At 50.9% G+C, this 14620-nt stretch overlaps 5 protein-coding genes across 5 annotated transcripts; 3 read left to right on the top strand and 2 right to left on the bottom strand.

Moving 5' to 3' along the window:
* Window positions 1-1827: 1827 nt before the first annotated feature.
* GUITHDRAFT_98923 (hypothetical protein) lies at window positions 1828-4666 on the top strand (the record flags this gene model as incomplete). Its single annotated transcript, XM_005842063.1, has 2 exons — window positions 1828-4527; window positions 4619-4666. 2 exons carry the CDS (start codon window positions 1828-1830, stop codon window positions 4664-4666), a joined length of 2748 nt encoding a protein of 915 aa, XP_005842120.1.
* Window positions 4667-4809: 143 nt separating this feature from the next.
* On the bottom strand, window positions 4810-7608 carry GUITHDRAFT_160385 (hypothetical protein; the record flags this gene model as incomplete). Its single annotated transcript, XM_005842062.1, has 10 exons — window positions 4810-4833; window positions 4977-5030; window positions 5077-5264; window positions 5439-6069; window positions 6211-6419; window positions 6615-6813; window positions 6877-6989; window positions 7083-7115; window positions 7160-7501; window positions 7551-7608. 10 exons carry the CDS (start codon window positions 7606-7608, stop codon window positions 4813-4815), a joined length of 1848 nt encoding a protein of 615 aa, XP_005842119.1.
* A 1600-nt stretch (window positions 7609-9208) lies between these two features.
* Window positions 9209-9579, top strand: GUITHDRAFT_98921 (hypothetical protein; the record flags this gene model as incomplete). The annotated part of the gene is made up of 2 exons (XM_005842061.1): window positions 9209-9302; window positions 9356-9579. 2 exons carry the CDS (start codon window positions 9209-9211, stop codon window positions 9577-9579), a joined length of 318 nt encoding a protein of 105 aa, XP_005842118.1.
* Window positions 9580-9692: 113 nt separating this feature from the next.
* Window positions 9693-10837, bottom strand: GUITHDRAFT_160384 (hypothetical protein). Its single transcript, XM_005842060.1, has 3 exons — window positions 10812-10837; window positions 10053-10322; window positions 9693-10002 (listed from the first exon to the last, which is right to left on the bottom strand). The coding sequence occupies exons 1-3, from the start codon at window positions 10815-10817 to the stop codon at window positions 9811-9813; spliced, it is 468 nt and encodes a 155-aa protein (XP_005842117.1). The 5' UTR covers window positions 10818-10837; the 3' UTR covers window positions 9693-9810.
* An 810-nt stretch (window positions 10838-11647) lies between these two features.
* Window positions 11648-13355, top strand: GUITHDRAFT_98919 (hypothetical protein; the record flags this gene model as incomplete). Its single annotated transcript, XM_005842059.1, has 11 exons — window positions 11648-11754; window positions 11799-11841; window positions 11891-11953; window positions 12096-12302; window positions 12352-12522; window positions 12576-12649; window positions 12700-12781; window positions 12831-12872; window positions 12921-13039; window positions 13104-13218; window positions 13272-13355. 11 exons carry the CDS (start codon window positions 11648-11650, stop codon window positions 13353-13355), a joined length of 1107 nt encoding a protein of 368 aa, XP_005842116.1.
* Window positions 13356-14620: the final 1265 nt, after the last annotated feature.

Below are 14620 nucleotides of genomic sequence, written 5' to 3'. Positions count from 1 at the left end.
CATTAAAGTGAGAAAGGTGTTTATTGTATGGGCGTACAAGTTCTGTGGTGATGAATACTATTCATCACAATCATCTTCATTCAGACGTTGTTCGAACGTTTATGAAATGGAGCCCTGCACAACCTGTACATAGGATCATGACATGAGGGGACAGATGCAGGGAGGGAGAGGGGGAAGTAGACGGAGAAGGGAGGAAGGAATCAGGGCACGAAGGCGAGAGCCGAGTGGACGAGCTTCTGATAGGGGTGGGTGGTGGGTTTGAGGGGTTTCATCCCAACTCAGCTCTGAATTGCAGCTTGCAATACAGGAAGAACACCATCGATGTCATCTAAGAGCTCTTGATCCAGATGTAACTCTTGATCCAAATGTAACTCTTGCTGCGGGAGCCATTCCTGTCTTTGCTGGAAAATTGCGATTGTCCGTGTCGCAGCAACATGAAGACTGCGATCTTTACAGGGTTTGACATGATCAATCAATGTACAATCGGACTTGAAGAGGTCGATGAGAAGTACCCTAGCTTGCAGGTGCTGGATTGTGGGATTTTGTTTCAGTCGTGCATGTGCCCTGTTCAGCAATGACTTTCCCCGCTCCCTTCATCATGTTGTCGTTTGAAGCAAGTATCTTTCCTAGCATGTTCAGCCATGGGAAAGTGTTTGTGGCGAGCTTACTCGCAACCCTCAAGCTAAGTTGATGATCGTAGCCTTCCCGCCGCCCTTCCCGGTATTTCCCTCGCCATGATTGTTCTGCAGACGGAACTAACCAATGCCTTTAGGAAACAACCCGGGAAAAAAAAGAAAAAAAAACACGGATTTATGTTTGGTACGTGGATTAATCATTACCGGTCATCGGGGCTCTGGAGTCGGGTCAAAGAGGTGGTAGGGTAGTGAGAAAGAGGTCACCGGGTGGTCGGTTCTTGTTGGTCACAGAGCAGTGTCCCGAGGTACCACAGGTGGGGTGGGTGGTATTTGTTTACTTTTGGAGCAGGTGGGTACCGAATATGTCTTAATTGGGGGGTAGTGAGGTGGTGGTGATGGTAGGGGTGGACCACTAGTACCTTCCAAGTCGTTGAGCAGGGGTTGGGTCGTTAGGATTTTCCGCCTTTTTATTGAGAGTTGTAGGGTAGGGTGGAGCATTTGATCCTGTGGGTGGGTGGGGTGGATCTGATCCTTCGGTGACGGAGGGGTAAAAATAGGGGCGGGCAATGCCAAAGGTAAAGCAGTTACCACCCCACCTTCACCCATTCATAGCTCACCCACCCATAGCATTAAACACCCTACCTATCTCAAGTGACTGGTTGATGTATGAAAATGACCGGTATGAAAGTAATTCACACCCGTCCAAATCGAGTCTGACAAATCCAGGTTCAAAGGAGTGACAGGGGTGGTCCTCCATGTAAAGTGACGGAAAAACAACTCCTTTGGAAAGGGATACGGAGGGGGTAGGGTACACCACGGAATAAATATACAGCGAAAGCAATGGTACGGTACATATATAGGTAGGGGTAGGGTCTGGAATCCGTATGGAAGGATACTAGTGGTCCTATATCCCTAGGGGTCCATGGGAAGTTAAAACTAGAAGGGGTGCACAAACCACCCCCCCGGTTTACAACCCCATTGATAAGCTAAAGACCCTTCGAAAGAAGATTTTTTTCTTACTCACCCATCCTTTTAGTACAAAGTACCCCACGTTTCGACTACATTTGAGTTTTCAACTCACAGGGACCCCTACTTAGCCAACAGTACCCAAAGGAACTCGAAGACCTCCGACCCCCCCCCCCCCACCCCCCAAAAACGGTGCACATTTATCCAGTTCACGAAGTCTACCTTCATGGCGGCGGCGTCGCCGCCGAGTGAAGAGACGGCAGGGAAGATGAGGAAGACAATGTCGACCATGAAGCGATCAGGGTCGTTCATGAACTTCTCTACGTCTCTGCTTTCCCTCAATTCGTCGGCTGTGGTGAAGGAAGGTATGGTGCAGGTGCGGTGCCATGATAAATCGTGGAGGACGTGCAGGATGTTGTTTACAAACAAGCGTCTCGTCATGTACGACGAGAACGGCGCTGTAGAAGAAGATATTGTACTGAACGACATCTATCGAGTCCGTCGTGGGAGGATCGAGCCTTTCGTCGAGAATAGAGCGAGCATTCTGTCACGATGGAAGGAGATCTTCGACAGATGGGATACGAACCATTCTGGGACATTGGACAAGGCCGAGATGAGAGCAGTATTTGTGGAGTTGTCGATGAATTGCTCAGATCAATACATGGATTATTTGTTCTCCATGATCGGGGATGAAGATTGTGAGCACTTCACTTTCGAGCAGTTCGCTCACTTTCTGGAAGAGGCGTCTAGCAATAAGTCCAAGTACAACCTTCCTGGTAACATGCGATCTGACTTACTTTCATTCATCGCATTGAATGATGTCGACACCAAGGTCTTAGAAATCATCACGAAGAAGAACAGCAGATGTCTGGGGAAGTCTTTCGAGATCAAACTCGACGATCCGCAGGCTTGCATGGAGTGGATGGGAGTGTTGAAGGCAACGATAACTGAGGCGAATCATGTTCATATCTATGTCTCCAAGAACCAGATCGGCCTATTGCAAGAGAAGATAAGGTTGTTTTACAACCACACGGCTGTCCAGGGATTTTTTGTTGCCCTCATCCTTCTCAATTTTCTCTGCAATGCCATACAGAGCGAGGTGGCGAATTCGCCAGGGTCTCATGTCAGCAAGCTTTTCGATACGTTCGATCTTATCTTCACGATATTCTTTACTTTGGAACTGGTGGTGAACGCGTTTGCTCACTGGTTTTGGCCCTTCATCACCAGCGGCTGGAACCTCTTCGATATCTTCATCGTTGCTGGATCACTGCTTGTGTTCGCTGTTGAGAACCTTCCAGGTGTCAACGTTCTTCGTATGATGCGTGCGTTCCGAGTCGTGAGGCTGTTCGGACGGCTGAAGAGCCTCAGGCTCATCATCAACGCGCTGATAGGAAGTCTCATTCCTGTCCTCAACGCCTTCGTCATCCTCACCCTCATCTCTGCTATGTACGCCATCCTGGCTGTCGGCTTCTTCGGGCAGCAGAACCCGGAGCACTTCAGCAGCTTCTCGCTCTCCCTCACTTCTCTCTTCTCCATCGCCGCAGGCATGTCGGACGGATGGGCGTTCGACTATCCCGGAGCCATTGACTCCAACGGGAATCAAGTGCCGAGCTTGACAGGAGGACTTTTCTTCATCTCCTTCATCCTTGTCGTGGGGTGGATCTTGCTGCAGGTGGTTGTCGCCGTGCTCCTCGACAACTTCACCTCCGCCTCGGAGAGGGAGAAGCAGAAGCTCCTCCTCGAGCGTATCGAGAAGAACGGCAGAGTCAAGGACATCCGCAGCCTGGACCCGCTCCTGTCCTCCCTGTCTATCTACGATTCTCAACAGGAGCTGACGAGAAGGATCGACACGATCTTTGGCATTGTTGATATCAAGAACGTCGGCTGCATCTCACGGTCAGAGTTGCAGGCGGGAGTGACGCTGATCCCCGTGTACCCGACGATCAAGATGTCAAACCAGGACGTGAAGGAATTCTTCAAGAGCGCCGGGGGCGGAGATGAGACGCTGGCCCTCAACCGCGAAGAGTTTGAGAGGGCCATTCGGATGCAGATCTTTGAGTTCATGCAGAGACACATCTTTAACGCCATGCAGGAGGAGGGACCCGGTTGGAACAGCACAGTCCTCTTCGTCCTCAAGTCTGTTCTTGTTCAGCTCCAGGACAACTACCTGTACGACTCCCGCTCCTCCTCCTCCACCACGAGCTCGAGGATGGAGGACCTCCCGTCCATGCTTGAGGCCAGGATGCAACAGCTCGAGCACAACATCTGCGAGAGAATGGAGGAATCGCTCAGGGCAATGCAGGAGAAGATGCAGGAAGAGCTCGCCAGGTTGACGGGAGGAGAACAGAAACAGAAATTACGTCCTGCTCCTCGCAACAATCCTCTCATCGCAGAGATCAAGAACCAGCTCGGCGTCTCCTCAATCTTCAACGGCAGTCAGCCCACCACAAGTAGGGAGGAGGCCAAGGCCGATCCTCCCCCCTCTACCCACCAGGCTGCGGGCGCTGGATCTGAGAGGCTGGAGCATGAGGTGGCAGCGGTGAGAGCTCTACTCAAGACCTTCTATGAGGAAGAGGCTCCTTCGCAGCTGGAAAGAGTGGACGAGCTCACGGCCAGCTACAGGAGGGCTGGAGGAGGAGCCGAGAGCTTTGACAGCCTCAATCGCCTCCTGCAGGGCAAGCACGGCAAGACCCTTGGGAGCTTCGAGACGCTGCAGCAACCGCAACCAGCCCACCTGCTGCCAGCAAGAGACAGCACGAGGAAGGAGAGTAGAACGTCCACCTTGCAGTTGACCGCACGGCGCGGCAGCACACCTGGGAGGAGTGACGGCTTCCTTGGCTCCAGGAGCAGCAGCATGCGAAAACTTCACCAGAGTTTCTTACCGAGTTACCTTGATCCCTCCTCCCTAGAGAACTCCTTCAACCAGGTCAGCCCGCGCTCTCTCCGCCTTTCCTTCTTCATTAGCCCCAGCCTGACTTCTCCCTCTTCTCTTGGTTCTTCTCTGATGTTGACTGCAGGTCTTCAACGGCTTCGGATTCAACAGCCAAGCACGACAGTCTCAATGATGACGTGGAGGAGGAGGAGGAGGAGGAGGAGGAGGAGAGGAGGAGGAGAGGAGGAGTCAAGCAAGTCAGAGGAGGACACGGGAGGAGCGAGAGGGAGAGCACACGAGCAGATGTAAATGTTGTATATACATGTAGATTGCACAACTTCACGTGTTTACCATCATCCCCTGTGTTGTGTCATCAGAATCTGCTCCCTCATTTCCTCCTCGCTCTCCTCTCCCTCATTCGCACCCTCCTCCCTCCCATATTCGTCATCGTCTCCGCATTCTTTCCATTCTGCTCCCTTCTTTCCCCCTTCTCCTCCACTTACCGATGAAGTAATCTTCACCACAGCAAGACTTGCATTATCCTGCAGCCCTTTCCTCTGTTCGCATCGTCATCACCAGCCCCATGGATCGCTTCCTCCTCACCTTTGCCAAGTTCATGAGCTCTCCACCTATCGCCTGCGGGTCTTTCTCTCTGTGCAGCTGGAAGAATTTCTTCATGTTTGCAAGCAGAACTCCTTCCATCTCCTCGCCCAGTTCCCTCGTGTCTCCTGGTCTTCTCCTCCCCCCTAACGCATTCCACAGCCCGTCCGTACCAACCACGATAATATCCCCTGCGTACAATCTCAGGATGAGGTGAGGAGTGGTAACCTGACATGTGGAAACGCATGATGTTGCGATTGGTGGAGGGGGGGAGGGGGAGGGGAGAAGAGGAAAGCTGAGATGAAGGGTGAGAGCATGGAAAAGACAAGACAGGACAGCAGAGCAAGCCAGAGGGTGGTACTCACCGTCTTCTACTTCTACCACTGAGATGGAGGGCGAAGGAATGATCCCCCGGAACTGTCCGATGGCGTGCCCGATACCCCTTGTCGGCTCGTATGCCACAGCATTCCTCCCTCCCTGGGGCATGTCGATGTCGACCTTGAGCTTGAACTTGATCCCCTCCCCTCCCTCGTAGTCCGACAGCACGCCGCCAGCCTCCAAGGGACGCTCCCGCTCCTCCCGGGAGTACAGCGAGTGCTCCTTCGTCAGCCACAGCCCAAACTTTAGCACTGCACGCTGTCCTGCCATGGCGGAGCTGAAGCGGAAGAGGCAAGCGTCTGTGTCCCCCACGTTTCCGGTCACACAGACCTTGCGGTAGGGTCTGATCTCGTCGGCTGCATTGAGGATGACGCAGGCTGTGCAGGTAGTGCCGAACTCTCCGTGCTCCCACGACCCGTTGGCTCTCCTGTAGAAGGGACACTGCGAGCCGTCGGGGAGGAGGAGGAGCTCCTTGGAGACGACCGCGTTGATCGCGCTGCTCCTCGGGACGAGCTGCAGCCACTTGTTGAGGCTGTGACTGAAGTACGTCCCGTCCAGCGCGCTCATGTCCTTCCTCGCAGGCTGCCCGTCAGGATCTTTCTCTGTCCCCATGAAGATCTGATTCAGCACAGTCGAGTGAGCGGAGGAGAATGCCCGATGAAAGAATTCGTCAGCCTTGTGCAGCGAGAATTCATCTGCATACTAATACGAGTTAAAATCCTCCTCCTCTTCCTCCTCCTCCTCCTCCTCCTATCACACCTTGTTCATGAACTGCAAGATAGTCTGACTGCAAATCTCGGCAGCTTGTCGTCCCCCAACATGCAAGAAGTTTTTGATGTCCCCAGGGACCTCGGTAGGCTCCTTGTCAAGGAGGGAAATGGAGCCATGTCCATCACAGATGATGATGAGAGGAGTCTGAGCGCGGATGGCGTCAACGAGCACGCTGTCCTGCTGCAACGATCGAGGTCCTGCGGGCAGATACATGAACAAGCGAGAGGAGTGAAGATGAGAGAGCAAGAGACAGAGAAACAGGAAGACGCGAAGCATAGCCACGATCAGCAAAGGGACGAGAGGACTAGAAAACTGATCGGATAAGAAGCAGAGGGAGGAGCGGGCGAGAGATCACAAACAGGCCAGGCAGAGAAGAAAAATGTATAACAGACCTTGATCTATCCACGGCCTGCTCACGTTGGTGATCAAGAAGTATTTCAATGCAGCTTGTTTCAGATGGCTTGCTGACGACGGGGGTTTCTGCAAGGGGAAGCGGACGTTTGGCAGCGTCATGAGCTTGTCCGATCCCATGCAGAGGCTCTTTGGTGGCCAGCTGGTGGGATGTAGCGGAAAGTTAAGTCCAGACTTGTGCTGTCGACAAGATGGTAGATAGACAGGTAAGATTGGCCCCGGACACAGCTGTGCATCGCTTACCTTGACCTTCTTCTCAGTAGTCCCCGGTGTACCCTCGTTCACAGCCCCGCTGGCTCCCTCCTGTCGGATCGCTGGAGCAATGGCAGGAGGAGGAGGCTCACTACTCGGCGAGCCTGCACGAAGATGAAAAACCTTCCGGTGCCCTCCAGGGTGCCCTCCAAAAAGCGACGTACCCAAACTCTCGACCTCCTCTGCTCGCTTCCCACCTGATAGCGATGGAGAAGTAGAAGGGAGATGGCCTGACACACAGTCAGTGAATGTATTCACAACACCGTCTGCTCACCGCTCTGTGGACTTGGTTCACTCTCCGCCCCTTCCGGCTCGGGTCTTAACGACTCCTCCGAGCTCTCTCCGTTAGCTTCGTGAGGTTTGATGGGAAGAGTCATAGCTAACGGGTCTGGGGACGGGGAACATCTCCCGGAAGCATGGATGCGTGCATGCCCCTCTTCTTCACGATCTCTGATTGGATTTGAAGTCACATCGTCATCCCCAGCTCCTTCCACGACGGTGTGGTCGGAGGCATTGAGAGATAGTTTGATCGGTTTCAAAGGCACCGAGGTCTCATTATTTACAACATTCAAGGCGGCCGGGTGTTGTGACGCATTAGACCCTTTCGACCTTGTTCCTGCATAATCGTCTAGTTAACAATCTGTGCATGTGAAAGTCCTTCTTACCCTCCGAGCTCTTGTGATGTTTCTTCGATTTCCCAACCATCACCCAGTCTTGCTCCATATTCCACTAGGAAGAAAGCATGCCGGTTACCAGAAGCTATAAAGACAAGTGAGTTGTCAACTATTAATCTCCTAGAGATGCCATAAAGTCACTCAAAGACGTATTGAATTTCTTCCTTCGAGCCAGCAATGCCCTCAACCCCCCCTCGCTCCTTCCAAGTCTCTTCTTTCTCGCCCAATCCCTTGCCTTCTTTCTCTTTGCGGCCGAAAAAATGACATCCTTCTCGCTGCTTCTCCGTCCTCAATATGCTCTTCCTCCCTCCTCTCCTCGCGTCCTGCGTCCCAGCCCCCTCGTTCCCTCGTCTCCATTCGGCCTCCTTGTCTGCACTCCCTACATATCTTTCCACGTCCATATCTTCTTCTTCTTCACTTTTTGATCATCATCATCATTCTCCTTCTCCTCTGGCTGCTGCTGCTTCTTCGTTTCCTCTTCCCGGCTCTTCACAGGCCCTTCATTGCCGAACAACATGCGATAATGTACCCCCTTGTATAGGTCCAGGGTGTCTACTTCGGTGGGTGGGGTCCAAAATCAAAAATTCCTTGTGGTGTCCGGTATGAGTTCATTTTCTCCACCCCTTCTTGTATCGACACACCCCTACTGTGAGTACCCCTACCTCATTTTATCCCATTTGTTACCCACCTTTACGACAAGCTGATGCGATATTTTATCAACTGGTACCCCAATTACAAGTTATTTTGCAGAGATGGGATTCCGCGGGGTGGGTGATCTGGTATGGGGAAGTCAGCGTGGGGTGGTTACTTGTGACCACCCCACGTAGGGGTTATTTCTATTACGCTCTACATTTCCAGTAGTGGGTAGGGGTGATAAAATGTATAAAGCAAGATGGGGTGGGTGGGATGTCTGTGGAGGGGCCGTCCATGCGAGCAAATGGAGGATTAGTCATGGCGAAGAGAAAGGACGAAGAAGGAAATGCTGTAGAAAGAGAGAAATGTTCGAAAGTTCGGTGATAGAATGATGAAGCGAGTCGATGTGCAGAATCTGAAATGAATCTCGTGGCCTTCAGTTTCATAGGTGAAGTGCTAGGTTTTTCTCCTGTCAATATTTCAAAGTGAAATTCGAGAGAGGGAGAATGAACTAGAACTGAGTGCATTGGTTGTCTTTCTGGCATCATATCTTTTAATCCATTGCACTAGTTGAAAGATGTGTGATATTCCCGGGGGAATGATGCAAACTTTGTGTTGTTGCACGAAGATTCTGTTGCAGAATAGTTGTCCATGGTCGGAGCCTGTTGCGACAGAGCTACCATGATTTTTGCTATACTTGAAACCTCGCTTAAGTTCAGTCTTCCAACCATAGCTGACCCGTTTCCTCTTCTTTCGTTTTCAGAAGGTTCATGTGATGTGCGTTTGTGCCATTTGATCTCAAGGTCAAGATCATCACAAAGCAAGGGAATCTTGTTCTAACACAGAGCCATCCCATCTGCCCTACTTCTGTCCTACTTCAAGCCACATCTCACAGGATGGCACTTGTTAATCGATGCATTGCAAGGAGCCTTCTAATCAAAGCCCGGAGTACATGGAGCAAAGGAGTCCATCAGTTTCAGAATGCAAGGCCAAGTCCAGGACACGTCAGGACTTTCATGCCGTCAATTGCCAAGCAAGCCAAGTATGAAGGAGAGCTACCAAAGCTTGGCACGAATGAGTTTGTAGTCTTCTCACCTGAAGTCTCAGGACGTAAGTCTGTTGATGTCCGTATTTCTCGGTATTTGACGTGAGTGCACTCCCAGCTGGAGGCATGGCAGTGCCGGCTGAGCTCGGCGAAGTGGTGGAGATCTGTTGCAAGGAAGGAGACACAGTCGATGAGGACATGGTAGTTGCGGTGATTGAGACTTGTAAAGCATCCGTCGAAGCTCGCTGTCGATCAGCAGGTGTAGTGAAGCAAGTTTTGGTGAAGAACGGCGAGGAGGTGTGGGAATTGCACCCTCTGCTGGTTGTCGAAAAGAAGGCTTAAATCCGATCCGTCTCTTCGCGTTGGCATTCTGGAGCAGCTATGGAGCATATGTCGACTAATTTCCACTGTAGGTTAGCATAGGCATGGTTCTCTGTAAGGAAATTGAGAATTTTGCGATTTCTACTTTATTCCTGATTCTTGCTGTCCCTCAAATAGACTCTTTCGCGGCACTACCCGCAGATTGTCTCGTGAACGGCTTAATCAGATATCACAACAACCTGAACCAACTGCTTAATCGTGCTGGAACATCTGCCTGAGAGATAGTTGCCGGCGAGGCTCCACATCCAGCTTGTCCAGACCAAGCTTAATTTTCTCTTGGTTGATAATGTCAACCGCCGTTGCATAATCTTGTTCAGGCACGGTCTCAACGACATCCATGTTCTCTTCTAGCTGAGTTTGGATCATATTCACGATGCACTGGGCCTGATCACAGGTAAAGACCAGAGAAAAGGAAATTTGAAGCGGAAACTTACCACTTCTTCTGGAGTAACAGGAGTCTCGGCAGCGAACTTCTTGAGATCACCGACACCTCGCTCAATCTTCCTGATGTATGCTTTCTCCTTCTCGGTCATGTACGTCTCATCGAACATATCGTATTCCACGTAACCCACAACATCTTCATCATCTTCTTCTACTGCTGCTTCAGTAGAGAGAAATCTACTGGAGGTCAAAGGAGCCCAGTTGCGCAAAGCAAAGCGAGGAACTTGAACTTTACAGAGTGATCGAGCCGTATTCAAGTAGCGCTGTTCCATAAGAATCGTTAAAAACATCAGCGGGTACAAAATCACATTTCACAACTATGTTGTAATCACACATAAAAGCAAAGGCACATATTTGTTGTAGAGAGGTGCAAAAGGAGACAGAGGGGTGATGCGTTCTCATGCAAGAAAACGACAAGACACAGCACTGTCCATTCCGGTTCAAGGAACAACTCAGCCCCCCCTCATACGCATTTTGGGATCCTCTCCGTTAACAAGAAATGTGTCTATTCTCTATCTTTCTTTGCCTCCGGCATCCAAATCCTCACCCCTCCCCATGAAGCTCCTCCCCCCTCCCTCCTCCGTTACAGGAGCCTGCTCATTCTTCCTTGCATTGCCACCATCCCCCGGCCGTCATTGCCCTTCATTCCGTTGGAAATATGTGTTTACATCTGGTTGAACTAAGAATGTCTCTCTACCACTGCGACTTTTCATCCCCTCCCTCCATCGACGCCCTCCTTGCCTGCTGTTCACCTGCATCGTCGGCCACCCGCGCCTCCGTTGCTAACAACTTCCTAGGACTCTCCTCTGACTGAATTTCATAACTAGAATATGACCTACCTACGACCAATTCTAAGACCTCTTCATATGACCATAGGACAGGAAATTGTAGAGAAGATAGGACCTGGTGGTCTTAGTAATCACTTAGTGCCTAGGATCACCTACACCCATTACCCATGAGGGAGTACCCCTCGAAAACATCTTTCACCCTAGGAAAATCCTTGATATGTACCCCTACTGTAGTACCCTTACCCCCTTTCCCGTATAGGAAGAATTCGGGGTAGTTGGATAGTAGATGGGGCTGGTGGTGTGGAAATGAAGCATGCAATTGGAGAGGGGAAGGCGAAGGAAGAGAAACGCTGATGGGAGCAAGATACTACGGCAGATGTATGCGAAGGCAATGCGGGAAAGTGGAGAGACTCTCGAAAGGGAACAGAAAGACAGAAGAGAAGAAGGACCCTTCGTATTGAATGCGCAGAACTTCGATGATCCAACAGACTACAACATCACTTGAGGCCGCTGGAGAAGCCTCTTTCCTGACAAATCTGTCATAGAAACACAGCACTATGATTGAACGAGAGACACGACAGTCAATCGTCAGGAATCCACCACAATTGACAGTTATGCTGAACATGTGATATCAGGTCAACATCCACTCTCATCCACTCTGGATGTTTTGCGTGCCCACAAGTGGTTAGAAGTCCAATTATCTCTGGCGACGGATGACAAGTCATACACTACTTGTTCGACTGTCTCTTCTCTTCGTCTCATTACTATTCTCGTCCGTCTCCATCACGAGTCTCAATCACATGACCTCAACCGCACGACGGTTAAATGGAGCGGGGGAAGAGAAGGAACATACCGGCATCACGACAGACCCTTGGTCTCACTGCCCAATCTTTCCAGCAGAGAGCAGGTAGGTGAAAGGAAGTACGTGGCAGTTTGTGAAGTCCCATTCAGGTTCTTTGTGATGAACAACTCGATGCCTCCTGAAATCAGTCGGGTGAGACGGATCCCATGTCCTGCCATCACAACTGAAGTTGGAAGTGTAGGCCCCAACGCTCTCGCCGTACATGAGGGAGACGATCAAGGAGGACAAGACAAACTCATCAGCAGTATTCAACATGTCGAGAACTGAGTCGAATTCATCTAACACCTCGCATTCTTTGAGATCTAATTGCTCTTCACTCATGAAACCACAATCCCGCGTAGGAATAGATCTTGGTGCGGTTGTTGTTGTGACATGTCACCTTTCAGGTACCATCTTTGGTCGGTAAGCGAGGAGTAAGGCCTGGCACCAAGAAGTTACGCAACATCTCTTGGGTTTGCAAGAATTGCACCAACAGAGCGATCTACGGTAGTAGAACCAGCAATACCTCCGACCGCTTTTGTGCCCTGCATCGCCATGCGTCACATGTCAACCTGCGGTCGACAAGTTGTGAAGTCAGGGGATGCGTGCGACAGGTGATGATGGAGGAGGAGGATCTGTATCTGACGCGGTTTGTCCTTCCAGCCGATCTACGGAAACCTTTCCTCGGGCATCTACACGCGATGCAGCGAGCACAAGTTGGCGTCGGACGTCAACCTTCGCTCCCGGAGGTGTGAGTTCCCTGGCTGTGATCGCAGCCCAACGTACGGGAATCAGTCAGACTGGTTTGCACGGAGGTGCCGCCAGCATCGCAAGGTCTTGCTATCTCCCATGGCATCCTGTGCCTTCTTACATGCGGGTTAATCCAGGAGAAGGACGGCCTGTGTATCGGCACACGGTGCCATGAGGAGGGATGCAGCAGGAGGGCTATCTACGGTCACTTGTGAGCGTGTCTTGTCTGTCTCTTCTCGTGCTAAGGAGACGCTGTTCAAGAAACTCAAGCAGAGCCTTTTCCTGCGCTGTTCATCGGACATCGGATTTGTTCGACGTGATCACCAAGCGTTGCGGCTTCCCTGTAGCTCTCAGCGAGTCTCTCCGCCTGCTGCTCCTCATGCTCATGGCAGGGCGGCTGCTTGAAGCAAGCGATCTTCGGCTTCCCTGGCAGGGTGATGAGAGGGCTTGATGGGGGTCATCGGTGTCTCATGTTGGGATAGGACGGGAAGCAGGGGAAGAAGGAACGATGCGGGTCCCACAAGCTTCATGGTATGCTCAACCTCGCAATGTCCAAGCGGCTCTGTGGTGTGTTGGGGTGTCAACTCCGAGCTTCCTTCGGGTGAGGAAGAGGATTCATAACCGTTTTGAGTTCTGTAGGTCCAGCTTACTGGCACCTTACGCAGACGAGGAGAAGGCCCGGCGCTGTTCTGCTCCCGTCACGGCAAATCGTACTTCATGTACACGCACAACGAGAGCGAAGCTAACGACTTGTTCAACGTGATGAAGAAGAGATGTCAGGTCGCCTGCTGCTGCTCTCATTTCTTCTACTTCCTGCTCATCCCTTTCCGCAGCACCCCGAAGGATGCCTGCTGTGCCCTCGACGCCCCAGCTGCTTCTGTTCCATGCATCAGAATTTCTGCTCGAAAGACACATGACTCGGAAATTCGGCAAAGTGCGTAGTTACTCTGCAGGGACAGTGAGACGGACTCTAATGTCCAGCATGGCGAGAAAAAGACATGCTGAGAGAGGCAACAATAGGTAACGTGATGGTAGCATCAATCTACTACAAAAGTCATAACATGTGCAGGTGGAACAAGAAGTTCTGTGAGCGGTATGTCGTCGCTAGACAGTTAAATTTAGATCCCAAGTGTTGCCTCGCGCTCTTTTGGAGACAAGAAGTTTTCGGGCTGCCCAGCATTCTCGTCAGACCATGAAGACTGAACACAACATGAACAAAGATTGAAACATCGGAAATGAAAACACAACTTGACAACCACGGGTGCAACTGACCTGACAGAACCTGCCGTCACCTACGTGCCTGTTGTTCTGCGGTCCCATCCCATCGCATGAAGGCGACTGTGGACATGTCAGTCAAGACTGCAATCGTGAAGGCGTTCGCTCTACATTCCCACGAAGTCCATCATTGACGTTGTCGGCGTAATAAGCGCCGAGAAGATCAAGAGAGGAGAAATGTCTCCAAACCTGAAACATGGTCTCCAACGACCTGCACGATCCAAGTCACACATAAGACAACAACAATCAACGATGAGTGTAACTTATGAAAACAAGATTCGACACGACTGGCAATTCTGAGTTCCTAAGAACCCTCTCCTTCTGATTGAGCCGAATCTGAAACCATACTGTAATGCCTAACTTCAACCTCTACATCTCATGGTTTTGCTTATAAACGTCCTCTTCTTTCCGCTGCATCGGCAGCAGTTTCATTTACATCATCTATCGTGCATTACTGTGACGAGCATGTGACGGCAAGCAGGATGAAAACAAGGCTGTATATTATGATGGAAAACATATTGAAGAGTCGTGTGATTGTGGAAGGGTGAGGATGAAGACAACAGAAGAGAGATAGGAAGCACAATCGCGGTTGTGGTTCCACTCCCCGCACTATCGAATTTCCAACTAACGACCTTACATCATCACAAGACCTGATCCTTCTCTCTCTTCTGCTCTGTCACTGTTGTCATCATGTCATCCTTTCCGTTTTCGTCAATGGCTCTCCACCCTCCTTCATTCCTTCCCTATCTTTCTTTTCCCATCGCTCTCGCCGGCATTACCAGCCCAAAATAGATAGATGTAACGTATGTAACTGAATATCACATTGATGGGGGGGGGGGTATACCACCCTACCTAGGAGATGTCCACAAAATTAAAGAGAGATGATGGGGTACAAAAATATCGAAAT

The sequence above is a fragment of the Guillardia theta genome (genome assembly GCF_000315625.1).
Source record: "Guillardia theta CCMP2712 unplaced genomic scaffold GUITHscaffold_1, whole genome shotgun sequence".
NCBI classification, from domain to species: domain Eukaryota; class Cryptophyceae; order Pyrenomonadales; family Geminigeraceae; genus Guillardia; species Guillardia theta.
This window is presented reverse-complemented; position numbering and strand designations above follow the sequence as displayed.

Bases quoted from the DNA above. Each gene is read 5' to 3' on its own strand.
- GUITHDRAFT_160384 (XM_005842060.1), bottom strand. The intron at 10,003-10,052 runs GTAAGTTTCCGC...ACCTGTGATCAG, and splicing joins CTGTTACTCCAGAAGAAGTG to GCCCAGTGCATCGTGAATAT.